The sequence below is a fragment of the Thamnophis elegans genome, chromosome 1 (genome assembly GCF_009769535.1).
Source record: "Thamnophis elegans isolate rThaEle1 chromosome 1, rThaEle1.pri, whole genome shotgun sequence".
In the NCBI taxonomy this organism is placed as follows: Eukaryota; Metazoa; Chordata; class Lepidosauria; order Squamata; family Colubridae; genus Thamnophis; species Thamnophis elegans.
The window spans coordinates 160,103,930-160,120,226 of record NC_045541.1 but is presented as its reverse complement, the minus strand read 5'-3'; the positions used below and the strand labels follow the sequence as shown (position 1 = coordinate 160,120,226).

Sequence of the window (16,297 nt, the reverse complement as noted above, 5' to 3'; positions counted from 1 at the left end):
CTTGCCAGCCATATGACCTGGTGGGAGTGGCTTGCCAGCCATGTGTTTTTTTTTTCTTTCTTTCTTTCTTTCTTTCTTTCTTTCTTTCTCTCTCTCTCTCTCTCTCTCTCTCTTTCCTTCCTTTTGTCTCTTTGTTCCTTTTTCTTTTTTCTTTCATCTCTCTCTCACTCTTTCTTTTTTCTTTTTTTCTTTATTTATTTCTTCCTTTCTCTCTCTCTCTCTGTGTCAGTCTGTGTGTGTGTGTGTGTGTGTGTGTGTGTCAGTGGTGGGTTTCAAAAAAATTTGGAACTTCTTCTGTAGGTGTGGCCTGCTTTCCGGGTCCACTAGTGGAACCTCTTCTAACCGGTTCGGTAGATTTGACAAACCGGTTCTACCGAATAGGTGCGAACTGGTAGGAACCCACCTCTGGATCACATGCTTCAAGATGTTGGGTGAAGAAGAAAAGAGACAGAGGTGCTGAAAGAGACCAGAGAACCCTGGTTTTATGCCCTCTCTGACCTTTGATGTTCAGCTTGTATTCTGATTGGTTGTCAGACTCCCATGGGGCCATGCAGGGGCAACTCTGTAGGCTGTGTTTTGAGTCCAAGTTTGGTTGAGCATTCCTTCTTCCCAGGTGCCATATGGTGAGATGGGTAAAGGGCTAATACTATCATGCCTTAGTGCCACCACCCTGGAGCTGAATGGGGGAGATCTTTGTTATGTAGAATAGTCTGGCTCAGGCCTTTTAATGGTCAATTGACAAAGGTGGGGGCTATGAAGAGTGAGTCTGTTTCCTGCCTAAAAACATGTTTCTCCATTTCTTAACCAGGGAAATATAATATTCTGCCTTTTCAATATTTCCCAGGATATTTCATTTTTCTAGGAGAGGGTGGGTTTTAACTTCCTACACATGATAACCCAGTAATGGCCCTTAGCTACTTCATAACCTGTTCTGTGTTGATGATGGCCTAGATTTGTAGATAGCAAAGTTTCTAAAGGAATATATTCTGTGTCTACTCATTCTATCCATCAGTGTCCATTTTTGGTAAACAGCAAATTTGTCAAGCAGAAGCTTACTTATACCTTCTCAAATATAAAATTTGTGGCTTTCCATACTTCTTAAACTTCTTTGGGATCATTGTTATTTTGTTCCTGATGTGAAAACCCCGGGGTGGATTTTTGAAATATCGTTATGATGATACAAATAGAATGGTGAGAAAGAGAAGACAGTAGTGACGGGGAACCTGAGAAAGACTATACTGAATGTACATGTTCTTTATTAATTTTTATTTCAACGTACTTATTCCTTTTTTGTTCCTGTGTAAAATAGTTGAGAGAGAAGATAGATATTTTTAGTGACACAAAGGAAGGAAAAGCCACCATAAGGTTGAAAGAATCAGAAACGGATATCTGTCTCAGCAAGGTAATGGGATCAATCTTAGGAAATGGCTGGTTTTATAAATGCCCATTATTTTAATTCTGTAAGGATCAGAGGGTGAGATGTTCAAACATTCCCAGATAAAACAATCCATCTGCTGTTAAGTTGTATTTGAAAGCAGACTCATTTAATTTCATTTCATTTATTATATTTATATGCCGCCCTTTTCCCCCGAAGGGGACTCAGGGCGGCTAACAAATCAAATCAGGGAAGGGGGGGGTACCGACAAAAAATAAAAAATGAACGATACATAACAATACATAATTTAAAAACACACAACAGTCATACCATTCAGGACGGGGGCAACAGCTCTTTAGCCCCAGGCCTGTCGGAACAGCCAGGTTTTAACGGCTTTGCGGAAGGCCTGGAGGGTGGTGAGGGTTCGAATCTCCACGGGGAGTTTGTTCCAAAGGGTCGGAGCAGCCACAGAGAAGGCTCTCCTCCGGGTAGTCGCCAGTCGACACTGGCCGGCGGATGGAATTCGGAGGAGGCCTAATCTGTGGGATCTAATCGGTCTAGCGGAGGTGATTGGCAGCAGGCGGTCTCTCAAGTACCCAGGTCCAATACCATGAAGGGCTTTATAAGTGACGACTAGCGCCTTGAAGCGTATCCGGAGACCAATAGGCAGCCAGTGCAGCTCGCGGAGGATAGGCGTTACGTGGGTGAACCGAGGTGCACCCACGATCGCTCGCGCGGCTGCATTCTGGACAAGCTGAAGTCTCCGAATGCTCTTCAAGGGCTGCCCCATGTAGAGCACGTTGCAGTAGTCCAGTCTAGAGGTCACAAGGGCAAGAACAGGACAGGAAAGAATCTCACCATTGTGTTTTCTAACATTTGTGTGTGCACATACAGACACACAGTTTATATCTGTGATGGAAAACCTATGGCATGCATGCCAGAGGTAGCATGCAGAGCCTCTCTGTGGGTACGTGCGCTGTTGCCCCAGATCAGCCAGCTGGTCGTTGGGCTTCCAAGGCGTGCGTGTGCACCAGCCAGTTGTTCATTGGGATTCCAGTGTTCTGGTGCTCATATGCCCCTGCATGCGCACACGCACGAACCTCCAGGTTTTGGCACTCTGTGCCTAAAAGGTTTGCCAACACAGGCTTATATGGAAGTGAATCAACTGAAGTCCATATTCAATCCATTTCTCACAAGTTTCCCATTCTTGAAAGTTAGTCACATTGATATGCTCTAGTCTAATGGCTGAAAAATATTGAGAAACTAAACTGCTAAGCCCTATCAGGGATCATGCGTGCCTTTATATGCCAAATGTCAGCACCATGCAAAATGTGAGGCTCACTATAAAGGAGGCTTCCAGAAAAACTCCAAGCAGCTCCTCTACAAAAGCACTGTTGCAGGTTCTTTTTTGACTCAAAATAATCAGATTGATCCAGATTCCCGACTCAATAAAGACACAAAGCACTGGAAAGCTGAACAGTTGGTTATTGCTGTTTTCCATCTCTCTTAAATGGCTGGGGGACACTTGTATTTAAAAAAAAAAAAAAGGACAATTGTTTGCCCTTTAAAAAAAGGAGCTGAAAATTATAAATACCTTCAACTATTTCAGAAACTAATACCGGTATCTTATTAAAGTAAGAACTAAAATTGCTGTCTGGGGAATTCTGGAAATTGGAGTCCACATCTCTTAGTTTTACTATTTTCAGCTATAATGAATTGGATAACATAGTTCTCACTGTAAATGCATATCCAACTCTGCATGAATTAGGGGAAATAACCCAATCAGAACAATCCAATTCTGAATCCCAGTAACAATAATGAGTTTCTGCTATATTTATACCTATAAAAATATTAGCTGCTTGGGCAGTTCTTTCTCTCTTATCAGAATTAGAAACAATTAGGGACAATCCAATAGGGCTTGATTTACCATATTTTATTTTTGGTAGGATATTAATTGATTTTGAATGCAGTATATTGTAGGGAAATAATTTAGTGACAGGCTGTATGCTTAAGAAAACAATTGTGATTTTATTTATTGTGTAATTGTGATTTTAATGTTTAAAAATGTTGAATAAAAGTAATTTTTTTTTAAAAAAAGAAAGCAATTGAGGAGTCTGTAAGGTAAGTCTTGATCTTCCTTAATTGGAACAATACAAAGGGTTTGTAGACCCTTCAGAATATAATGCAATGTTAAATCAGGAAAACATAACAGATCATTCAACTAGGGCACATACATCACAGACCAACGTTTATTAGAAACGTAATTGCACCCAATATTGTATTGAACCAAATACTGTATTGATAAACAACATCAATGCAAGGAAAGCGGGTCCTGGCTATGCTATGGCGTTTACTTCAACTGCCTGTCATTTTTTTCTTATTTAATTCTAGTGATATCAATCCATGTTACACTTCCCCAATTTAACGCCGTTTGCGTAAGATAAGAATTACGCAATAGCCCCTGAACTGAAGAACGAACTCAGTTCAGGCCAATTCTTCACAAGGCCGCCGTGAGTCGACGTCGACTTGACGATAAAGAACCACAATACTCCCAGCACAGTTTTTTAAAAAAGGAGGAGAAAAAAAACCCCCTCGCATTCAGAATGCGTCGGCGCAGAGCCGCGACACTAAAAGAAACCGGCCGCAGAGACGCGCAAGCGTGGAAGAGATGGAAGAAGAAAGGCCCCGCCTCCTCCTCCGAGGGTTGCGCGCGCAGGTGGCGGGAAGCGCCTTCCTCTCAGCCGGTCTGTTTTGAAAGAGTTGGTGCGGCGCTTGTGGCGGAGCTCGTCGAAATGCGCCTCCCGTGCGACGTGGTGGTGGTGAGTCGCCTGCTGCCCTCAGCGGGGATACGCGCCCCGGGACGCGCTGCCAGGGCTCTGCTCGCCCTGGGGAAGCCAACCGGAGGAGACGGAGACTCTGCCTTCTGGTCAGCACTGCCCGCCACCGCCCCTGGAGCCAAATACCAGGTGAGGAACCGCGGAGAGGGAAGTGGGGTGGGGGGAGTCGGTGTCTCTTGCTCTTTCCTCGGTCTTGGATCCTCCATGCCTAATCCGAAGTCTGCACGGTCCTTTTAATGCCCGTAGGTATTTTGTTTGAGTTTGATCCCTCTTAAGAAACGTTAGCAATAATTCACAATCTTTTCTTGCTGATAGCTTATTCAGCTGCTACTTGCATCTATCTATCTATCTATCTATCTATCTATCTATCTATCTATCTATCTATCTATCTATCTATCTATCTATCTATCTATCTTATCTATCTATCTTATCTATCATCTATCTATTCATCCAGCAAGCTAGTTAGCTAGCTAGCATCTACCATCCATCCAGCTAGCTATCACCCACCTATCTATTTGTTATTTTGTCCCATCTTTTGTTTATATACAGTTAAAGACAGAGAACATAACAACACACTCTTCCCTTTTCTAACCATAACACAGCAACCCTGTGAGATGAGTGGGCTGTGAGAGAGTGACTGGGCCACAGTTACCTAGCCTGTTTTTCATGCTTAAGTAAGACAGAATTCATTTACTGGTTTCTAAACCAGCATCTTCATTTATTCGATTTATATAGCCACCCACCTCACGAACATGATCCTATTTTTAAAACAAGTTGTAAAAACAAGGTAAAAGAAATATGTAGAACAGCAGTTTATTACAGTCACCAGCTGGAAATAAAATTCATAATATAAATTAAAAGCACATAGCCCCTGGGCATCAACCATCAGCAAAGCCAGTGGGCTTTATCACTCTTCCAGGGCCCTCCAGGCTCAGAAACAAGCCAAGGTTTTAAAGGTCTTGCAAAAGGCAAGGATAAGGACTAACCTAATCTCAGTTGGAATAATGTTTGACAAAGCAGATACTACAGGAGAAAAAGCTCTCTTCCCTGGGCCCCCATGAGCCAACACAAATAGCCAGAATATGTCCTATTGGAGAGTACACTTCCTACAGAAGCAGATAGTCTTAAAAATTTATACACTAACCAACCACGAAAGCAAGAGCTAGGAGATGGTGATCATGACTCTAAAGAGAACAAAATAAACTGTTAGCAGCAAGTATTGTCAGGAGATCTGAGATGAGATCACAGATGGATGAATATAGAAGAGAGTTAATCTCATTACAGTATATCACAGAAGTGAGTACACCCCCTCATATTTTGTAAATATTTAAGTATATCTTTTCATGTGACAACACTGAAGAAATGACATTTGGCTACAATGTTTAGGTAGTGAGTATACAGCTTGTATAACAGTGTAAATGTGCTGTTCCCTCAAATAATGCAACACACAGCCATTAATGTCTAAACTGCTGGCAACAAAAGTGAGTATACCCCTAAGTGACTAATGTCCTGTAGGTTTATTATATGTAGAATGGATGCACTGCGTATTGCAATGAAACATGGTAAACTGTACTCAATCCAGAAAAGAGTAAAGAAGTTGCAAAAACTATGAGAAATCAAGACCAGATTGCATTTATCAATTTTCAAGAACATTGTCAAACAGGAATTCTTGTACAGATTTCAAACCACAAAGTATCAATAATAAAACAAGTTTTGATTTAGTCGCATATAATAAATAAGGTTTCAAAAGTGTAATACTATTGGGAGGCGGGGCTTGATGTTGGTACGACACAACATGCAATCTTGGGGCTCCAGAATTGCTGTTGATATCTTTTTCCTGGACGATCCTTTTGAATCTAAATTGTTCTGAAGGAATGGTGATAGAGAAGGATATGTCCTGCTGATCTCAGGGGCATCGCAAAGCCTCTGATTGATCCAGGGAAAGCTCTTTTGCCGGCTACAAGAGAAGCAGCCAAAATGGCTGCAGAAGGTTGGGGACAAGCCCCTAAAACAGAAGCAGAATAGGAGAGACAGTGTGTCAAAATGGTGAGAAAAAATCTTTATTATTAGCGAAGAGAAACCCAAAAGACTTAAGAGTTAAAATAAAATTGAAGACAGAAGGAGAGCCAAGGTGGCGGCAGTGGGTAGAGTGCAGTACTGCAGGCCACTTCAGCTGACTGCTATCAGCAGTTCAGCGGTTCAAATCTTACTGGCTCAGGGTTGACTCAGACTTCCATCCTTCCGAGGTGGGTAAAATGAGGACCAGATTGTGGGGGCGATATGCTGACTCTGTAAACCACTTAGAGAGGGCTGAAAGCCCTATGAACCAGTATATAAGTCTAACTGCTATTGCTATAGGAAACAAGTGGCGAATTAACCCTGGTTTAAAACTATCGTGTTATCTTTTCCACTTTAATTTTTTTGTTTTCTATGGATGGACTTTTTACAAATGCCTCTTACTTTTAAACTGGACTGGTCTTTTTTTCCTTCTTCCTCTATACTTTTCCCATTTTTGTATCCATGGATTAAAAACCTCTTCCTCGCAAGGCTTCGGCCGGATTGTAACTTTAAACAATTTTTTTCTCTTCCGGAATTTGAAGTTTAAAAAAGAGAGCAAAAACAGAGTGAAAAGCTGTAACACTGCCATCTAGAGGCTAGAGGCTTGACAACATCTGATATTACAAAGATGTTGGCTTTGTTTAAACCTAGCAAAAGCCTTGGATGTTTTAGTGGCAGTGTTTATAATTTGGAAAAATGGCTCAATAGGAAGAAGAAAAGGAACTAACATTGCAAAGAAATATGTTAGAAATTCAAAAAGTCTTAATAATCACAGAGAGAATTGAAAAGAGACTTAAGGTTATAGATCAACATACAGAAAGTACGGAGGGAAGAGTTAAGAATACTTATAAAACAACGATGAAATTTGAGGACAGAATTCAAAAAATCACAGACCATATGAAAGTGATAAGAAAATTGTTGACACTGACAACAAATCGAGTGCAGAGGGAAATGATAAGTGTGAAATACGGAAAGGAGAGAACGATGAACTGGTACTCTATCTCAGATGTCAAACATAAATGAAGAAAGTGGGAGAAAATTTTGCAGAAAACGAGAGTAAATTTCGACAAAAGCACCAGTGATAACAAAAAGTCAAGCTGATGAAAGGAATAGATGATGGGTTTCGGATCCTTATAAGATATGCAATGAACAACAAGTTGTCAAGAGAAGTTCACATAAGACTTATCAAGAAAAACACTTAGGATACAGATTCTACAAATGCATAGATATTGGACTGCACTATTTCTGGAAGGATACAGGATGATGAAATGAAATGTTACAATAAAATTTAGTTAAATGTAGTTAAACTTGAGTACTTCTGTGTTTCGCCAAAAATAAGACAGGGTCTTATTTTTCTTTTGCCCCACAAAATATGGGCCTTGGGCTTATTATAGGGGGAGGGCTTATTGTTTTGGGGTTGCTTGGGCAGCTGCTCCCTTGCAAACTGGCTCCCGAAGAGCTGGGCACAGCCTCAGGGGCGAAGCAACCATGGCAGTGACCACGCCATGAGCAGCCGCCTGGCAAAACCCCCACTCCAGCTGGGCAGAGCGCCATTCACTAACCTAGGGGGTATCCCTAAGGCGGCAAGGCACATGGCGCTCTGTCCACTCCCCAGCTCCCATGGCTTGGCACATCGGGATACCCCCTAGGTCAGTGCATGGAGGTCTGCCTGGCTGGAGAATGGGGTTGTGCGAGCGTCTGTTCTGCCCCCAGCAAGCATGCCTCCCAGCCTCACCATGCCCTGGCCCAGCTCTCCCTGCAGCGCCAGGGCGCCGCCGCCACGCTCCGAGCATAACTTCTTTTCCGGCTTCCAAACTCCAAAACTCGGCTGCCGAGTCTTCCAGCAGCGGCCGCTCTAGGCGTGCGCTCTATGGTTGTGGCTGGCTGCCGGACAGAGAGTCTTCCGGACAGAGAGTCTTCCAGCAGCCAGCCTACAACCATAGAGCGCACTCCTATAGCAGCCGCTGCTGGAAGACTCAGCAGCCGAGTTTGGAGTTTGAAAGCCGGAGAACTATGCTCAGCTGCAGCGGCGCCCTGGCCCTGCAGGGAACCTCCTGGATAACTCCCCCCTCCGGCCAGGCAGAACACCACTCCCCAACCTAGCGGTACCCCGAAAGCAGCAAGCAACGTGAGTGCCTTCCCCGCCCCTGGCTCCTGTGGCTTGCCACCTGCGGGATACCGCTAGGTCAGTGAGCGTGGTACTCTGCCTGGCCGGAAGGGGCGGTTGTCCAGGGGGCCTATTTTCGGGGGTGGGCTTATATTTTTGCCCACATGAAAAATGTGGCAAGGCGTTAGTTTCAGGACAGGTCGTATTATCAGGGAAACATGGTATGTATAAGACAAAGTAATAATAGCTATAGTCAAATAAATGATCAATAGTGATAATAAAGCATTTATATATACTAGATTGATATTAAATTTTATACAAACTAAGTGAGAATGATGGAGATGATGTTGAAAAGCCTTTTTATGAAAGATAAATAATTCTACATAGAATAGAAAAAGATGTAATATCATTGGATAATTTCAGGATGATAATGAAACGCCATAATATAAATTTACTTCAAATTTAGTATGCCTCATATAAAAAGGATGTAATAGCTATGCTTAATGGATGCTTAACAATTATAACAATTTGTATACATGTATATTAGATTGATGATACTAATAATGGTAAAAACATGGAATTGAAAATTATTTGAGAATGTTATCAATGCTAAAATAATAGAATGATTTAGAATAGGATATAAAAAATTCTTTATTATTGGATATATTGAAGATTATATAATGAATCATAATATAAATGAATACATATTTAGAATACCTTGTTTAAAATGGAGAAACAATAGTGATAAACAAATGAAGTATAATAATAATGTATACAAAATATTTGATTGACAATATGTGTTGATAAAACTTAAGTGATGACTATGGAAAGAATGCAGAAAGACCTTGAAAACTTGACCAATCGCACACTGTAGTAGTTGAAGAGGTTTTTATGTTATATGTTTTGTGTTTGAAAATAAAAAAATATTTAATATTGGGATTAAAAAGCTTGCATTTTTCAGGTTGTGAAACTTGTTGGATTAAAAAAAACCTGAGAAAGACTAACCAAGGCTCTAGTCTAGTGATAGAAAATTAGCAATAAAATATACTTGTAATTTATTTAAAGTTCTTTAAATTTTACAATATGTATTAAAAAAATTTTACAATCACTTGGGATGTTAACAGGGTGGATTTGATTTAAATCAACTTGATTTAAATCACTAGTAAAAAGGCTTGATTTAAATCAACTTGATTTAAATCATTTTTAAAGAGCAACTGTCATCTCTGTCCCCCTCTTCTGACCTGCTGTTGACTCACTAACAGTCCCAATATTGCAGAATATAGCCTCATGCTACATAACTAAGCTCAGTTTCATACTGAATAAACTAAACTATTAATGTATCTTACATAGAAAACTATATTTAGATACATTTTACTCCAAAAGCACTTTATGAATGTAAATTTGATTAAAAAAAACAATTTAAAATTTAAAAATCTGATTTTTTAAAAATCATCAATTTTTATCCACCCTGGATGTTAATGTTTTAAACAAGAAAATCAATGAGTTGGATGTGATTACTTCTCCATAGAAAAATGTTATAGGCTTCTGAGGGTGTTTAGGTGAACTTTTTAAATATATTTTTGGCCTTAAAACCACCAAGCTTTTTCTCTGAAATCTAGGGTTCTGCAAAACACAGTTTGAAAACTCTAGATTAGATACAATGAGATGTAAGATTACGAACATCTTTAATATTTATTATAAGATTTTGCACATTTAAAATATTTAAGATGGGGATTCTGCACTGTATCAGACTTCCACCAATATTGTTGGTGATTTATTTGGCTATATAGTTAAAAAATCATTTGAATAATGAAGATGATTGTGAAACTGTTCTCTTTTCTTGGTCTCAACATCTGGTCCTATGAAGACACAGTCTTAAAATTCAGCATAGATTACTTGTTTATGGTTCTACAATTTGTTTCTTTAAAAACAGTTGAAAGAAAACATAGATCAGCTTTTTACCAAGTTCGTGGATGAAGGAAAAGCTACCGTACGGCTAAAAGAACCAGCTGTGGATATTTGTCTTAGCAAGGTATGAAATCAACTCTACAGGCCAATAAACTAAGTGACATATCTTTAAAATTAAAAAAAACTCGGAGGTATTTTGGCAGTTCCATTTGAATTGGAGGAGCAGGTAGAGGATGAGGAGGAGGGATGTTCAAGAATTTTAAAGTAGAATAACCACAGTTGAAGTTTATATACAATAGTTTGGAGGCAGCAAGAAAAAAACTTCATTAATAAATTTTCTGACACTTTATTTATTTATCAGCACAAATACAACATTATATATATATATACACATACATACATACATACATACATACATACATATATATAGTGTGTGTGTGTGTTTTTTGTGCTGATAAATAAAGGGAGACTGGTATAGATCTAATATGTAATATAGCCCAGGTTCGAATCCCAGTAAGGGTACGGCTAGCTGATGAGAGCTAAATAGCTTGAAATAGATCTATACTAGTCTCCCTTTAATTTATCAGCACAAATAAAACACAAATATAACAAAGGCAACAGTAAAAATATTGGGTTTCTGTCGTGATGGACTCTTGTGACGAGCCGATTGTCAGAGAATGGAAGCAGTTAGCTTCCTCCCATAATTGGGGCATACCAGGGTTATGTGTGTGTGTATGTTTGAAAGTAATGAGCAAATTAAAGTGTATAGTATCTTTCACTAGTAGTTATATTTGCTGCTGTTTTATTTGACTTGTTTTTGACAGGTAAAATATAAATAAAAAACAATTATACTTTTAATGTTTTCAATATGTTTAATGAGTGTATACAAAAGCATTTAGGAAATCCAAGTATAATAAAAGCTGAAACAATGATGACCATGCCTTTGAACAGATGTTCGGGGGGGGGGTTGTATAAATATATGTGATGAGATCGTCTTGCTTTTTTCAAGCTATGGTGACAACACTGATAATTGTAATCAAATAATAATGCCATACAAACTGCTGTGTTTTCTCTTTTGCTTTCCAAGAATGGGAATAACTTCTTGCTGCCTCAGTGCATTTATTTCATAATTTAGAAAATTAGAACTTCTCCTCCTAAAGAAACCCAAACCCAAGTGAATTATATAGTTGTTTTGTGCACCATTTTCCTCGCAGGCAAATGTCAGTGAGCTGAGGACTTTCCTTTATGCAGTGAAATTGGCTCATCGAGGCATCAAAGAGGAAACTTTACCACTTTCTAAGCTGGTGTCACCAAAGGCCTCTGAAGTTGAAAAACCAAAAACCAAGATGAGCATAACATCAAAAAAGGATTATCCTTTAACTCGAAATTTTCCATACTCTCTGGAGTATCTCCAAGCGTCCTATTGCAAATTAGCTCGTATAGATATGCGTATGCTTTGCCTGAGAAGCCTTCGGAAACTGGACTTGAGCCACAATAGTTAAACAGCTGCCAGCAACTATTGGGGACCTTGTTTGCCTCCAGGAGCTCAACCTACAGGACAATCACTTGGAGTCATTCAACGTGGCTCTATGCAACTCCACTCTCAAAAAATCACTTCAGTCTCTGGATCTCAGCCAGAATAAAATCAAGCGCTGCCTGCACAGTTTTGCTACTTGCAGAAACTCATACAATTGAAGTTAGATGATAATAATTTGATTAGATTGCCATTCAAGATTGGTCAACTGTCGCATCTCCGCTTCTTATCTGTGGCTCGTAATAAACTCCCATTTTTGCCCAGTGAGTTTGCTAAACTCTCACTTGAGAGCCTGGATTTATTTGGCAATCCTTTTGAGCAGCCGAAGCCACTTGTTCCTGATATCACTTAAAAATACCATTGACTTTACTAGAATATTCTGCAAGGGCAACCATCAATTACAGGTAAAGGGGGCAGGCTCTATTTTAATTTTTTTAAAAAAAATCAATTTCCTAATTTAACATTTTAATTGGCAAGAGGAATCCTGAGAAAGGTGATGGGTATTTTTTTTTTTTAATGGCAAAGTGTTCATTGGTTTGTATGTAAATCATCTGGTTTGCTTGCTATGGGCTACAAGGGCTACGGAGTGGGTTCAGTTGCACCTTGAGGGAGGCAAATACATGCTTTACATAGAGAGTCGCAGAGCAAGATCTTGACTTATACCCTGGTGCTCTGGTAAACATATTAGTCCGAGAATATTGGAAATAATATATGTATTTGATTGAAAAGGTAAATTTTAACATACTGCTTTATTAGCATATTATATTGTTAGCATTACCAGGAGACTACAATGTTAATTCAGATTAGTAGCAGTTTCGGAGTTGGCAGGAATCTGACCAGATGCACAAAGCACCAGCTTTTCTCCCCACTGATGTGGTCTATTCACATAGAACATGCTTTCTTTTCATAAATATTTTTTTAAATTTTTGAATAAACACAAACAGACAAGACACACATACAACCCCCCCCCCAAAACCATCTTCCATTACAAAGTAGAAAGTGTGTCGATTGGTTACAAAAACTTCCGTGCATCCCTTCCACAGTCATCACCTACAATTCATATCAAATCATATTTTAAATCAATATTATATATATATATATATATATATATATATATATACCTCAACCTTCATTTGACTATAATTGTTTTTACGTCCTTTTATATAAATATTCCAGATTTAAAGCAAAACCACATAATGGCATTCCATTAGCTTTTCCCAATATCCAGTAACATTACATCTTTATAACAATAGAACATGCTTTCTAACTGCTGGGTGGAGGGGCAGAGATGAGTGATGGGAGCTCACCTGCCATGCAGCGCTAGGGCTCGAACTGCTGGCGCAAAGATTCCATTTCTCCAATATCATTAAGCCACTGAGCCACCATGCCTCTCATTGTTTCATAAAATTTATTCATGATAATCAAACAGTAAAACCAATCTTCCTAAATTATGTAGATAGTTAATGAGCACAGTACAAGTGTTCGTATTGTAGTTCCTCACTGAAAATTCTCAAATTATGCAATTTGTGTCTCATGCAGTGGCAAGATAGGCCTGTGTTCATTTCCATATTGCAAATGGGGGCTTTGTCAAGGTTGTAGCTCCGTATCATTTTATGTACAGGTTGGCTTATAACCACGATTGAGCCCAAAATTTCTGTTGCTAAGCAGATAGTTAAGTGGGTTTTCTTGACACATTTAAGTAAATCTTTGCAGTTAAGTTAGTAACATGGTTGTTAATTGAAATTGATTTCCCCATTGATGTTGATTGTCAGGTCACAAAAGGTGTTCACATGACTCCTAGACTCTCCAACCATCATAAATATGAACCAGTTGCCAAGCATCGAATCTTGATTACATGACCTTGGGGATGCTGCAATGGCCATAAATAACTTTTTTCAGTGCCTTATTTTGAATGGTCACTAAATGAATGGCTGTAAGTTAAGACTACCTGTGTTATCGTAATTTCAATTGTTTACTATTCTTAGTCTGCCCCTTCATTTAAGGCAGCCTCATGATTTGCTTTTATTAGTAAGCTCTAAGTAAAGTATATGTGTCTATTAGCTAAAAATACTTCTAGACCAGTAAAATATGAACGTGTTGCATAGTATTAATTTCCCACTTTTCAATCAAGATAGCATACATAGCACTCCATTCTTTTGTGTCTCCCATAATAATCATCCTATGAGGTAGATAGGCTTGAGAAAGTTATTTGTTCAAGGTCATCAGTAAACTAATTTGGCTAAAAGTGCCTCAATGTATAATCCTACATTAAATCACTACATCTCAGTTCAAACTGTCTTGAGAGATGGATTTTAGAAAAAATGTATTATATCTAAAATATATTTCCATTTTTTTAAAATTGTGCCTCATTCCAATAACTTCTTCACATAGCACATTTTACTAATGTTTTAGGGAAGTAAGTCTATTTAATATGAATGTCATTTTCTTTTTTGTAGGATCCCATATGATTGCCACATTCTTCCTTATCAGCTTTGTGATGATCTTCACATGTCAAAAACTTGTCAATGTGGACGGGCTTGTGTGACCTGCTTCATTCAAACAACAGTGACTATGAATCTGCACAGTGTGGCCCACACAGTTGTTCTTGTGGATAATATGGGAGGCACAGAGGCCCCCATTCTTTGCTATTTCTGCTCTCTCACATGCTATTCTCAGTTTCTCGATAAACATTTGCAAAGTGTGAGGTGATCAGATTATAATCTGAGAAGTTTTATTCAGCAAATGCTAACATTTGCTTTTTATTATCTGAAAACTGCACGAAGTGTTTAAACACTTTAAAGTGTTAGATATTATCCCTGATGCCAGGTGCAAGTTCCTAACTCCTGTTTAATGCTGTGAATGGAATAGCCGGGGCTCACATCCTCTCAACTGGGAAAAAATTGCTTTTCTACTCTTGTTTTAGCACTATTTTTATAAAATCATTGTAATGTTTTTCAGGGTAAAAATAGAAATTTTCAGAGATGGGGTCAAAAATGCAGTGTTTTGAATGCAGAATTTGCAATCATTTTTGAAAAAAATCTTAATTTATAAACTATTCTTTGAAAATGAGAAGTGCTGAACTCATGACAGTATTTGATATTCATTTTTAAAAATAAATGCATATTTTGTGCAATTTGTCTATCAAAGGAAAGTTTGTCACACCAATCATATGTACAAACATTTTGATTCAGAATTGTAGCATTTTTAAAGTTGTTTACTGTAAAGATCATATATTAGTTTGTATACAATAATTTATTGACTACAAAGTACAATTTACAGTGTTTTTATAACATTGTAGGCAATAATTTCCAGGCATCCGTTGAAATTTTAAAATCAGCATGACAATATTTATTACCAGGTCAGATGAAAATTGTGCTTACAATAAAACATGATGCTTTAGCTATACCATGAATCTAGAAATTTGTTTCCAGCCTCAGAGAAAAATACAGAAGTCCTCTTGTTACTTTAGGAAGTAAAATTTAATTTCAATGCTTTAAAATTCTAGAAACCAGAAATTTGATTTCTAATCCCACCTTAGGCAAGAAAAATAATCGATGTACTAAAAACAGCATGGATATAGCTGATGTAAAATATCATTGTTATGCTTTGGGGTAAAGATGAGCTTCCAAGGAAAGAGATATGAATTGTGAGCAAGTTGCCTGCTTTTTCAAGGAAGAGCAGGTAGGAAATTAGAAAAAGTTCTTCACACAGATCTTTGGTAATCCAGAGCACATCTATACTGTACATGCGATTAACTGATTAATCGTCATTGTCAATTCTTAGCATGATCTGTTCCTAACCTGGTCTTTCAGGTGTTATCTATACATTACCCTATGGGGAACAAGTTGGGATAGTTAGGAAAACTGGCTGGAGAGAATAAATTGCCCATTGTAACTTTACGAAAACAATGAAAGTTTGGGGGTCCTTGGTGGCTCTTTTGCAGCGGGTTCATTACCCAATTAGGTAACCATCTGCAAGAAAACAACCAAGCTCAGAGAGCACGAAGGAACCCCACAGTTCAATCCTGAGCTGCAAATATTCTCTTCCATGGCTTCAATTTAAAAAAAAAAGTTAAAAAGCCCAGAAAATTTGGACAGCGGAATATTCGCTTTTTTTTGTTCTCATACCAATCAGATTCATTCCGGGAACGTCAGCGCGAAGCGACTCCTTTTTTCCAAGAGCGCCTCTAACCGAACAGAAAAATTGCTCAGCCCAGATTCCGGCCTCTCCAGCGAACGAACGAAGCGGGTAGTCCGGATCCGGAAGCCGCGCCTGGAGAGGGAGGTCCTGGGGTTGCTGCAGCCCCGACGGAGGTAGCGTGGCCGGCTCTGGTGCGTCCGGGGCGGAGCCGCTGGGATCTTTCCTTCCTCCGCCCGCGCCGCCTCTTTCGTCTCCGGCCAAAGGAAAAGAGGGAGAGAGGATGCGCGCGCGGCGGCGGCGGACCAAGCAGTCGGGCACCCTGGATCACCGGGGCGCTC

General features: G+C 39.2%; 1 protein-coding gene across 1 annotated transcript; it reads left to right on the top strand.

The window, feature by feature from the left end:
• The first annotated feature begins 4,107 nt into the window (after nt 1-4,107).
• On the top strand, nt 4,108-16,098 carry LRR1 (leucine rich repeat protein 1). The gene is given in 7 exon segments (XM_032237050.1): nt 4,108-4,341; nt 10,311-10,409; nt 11,500-11,780; nt 11,782-11,933; nt 11,936-12,163; nt 12,166-12,223; nt 14,276-16,098. Coding segments are annotated over 7 exon segments (1,245 nt in total). The 5' UTR covers nt 4,108-4,167; the 3' UTR covers nt 14,529-16,098.
• The last annotated feature ends 199 nt before the right edge of the window (nt 16,099-16,297 follow it).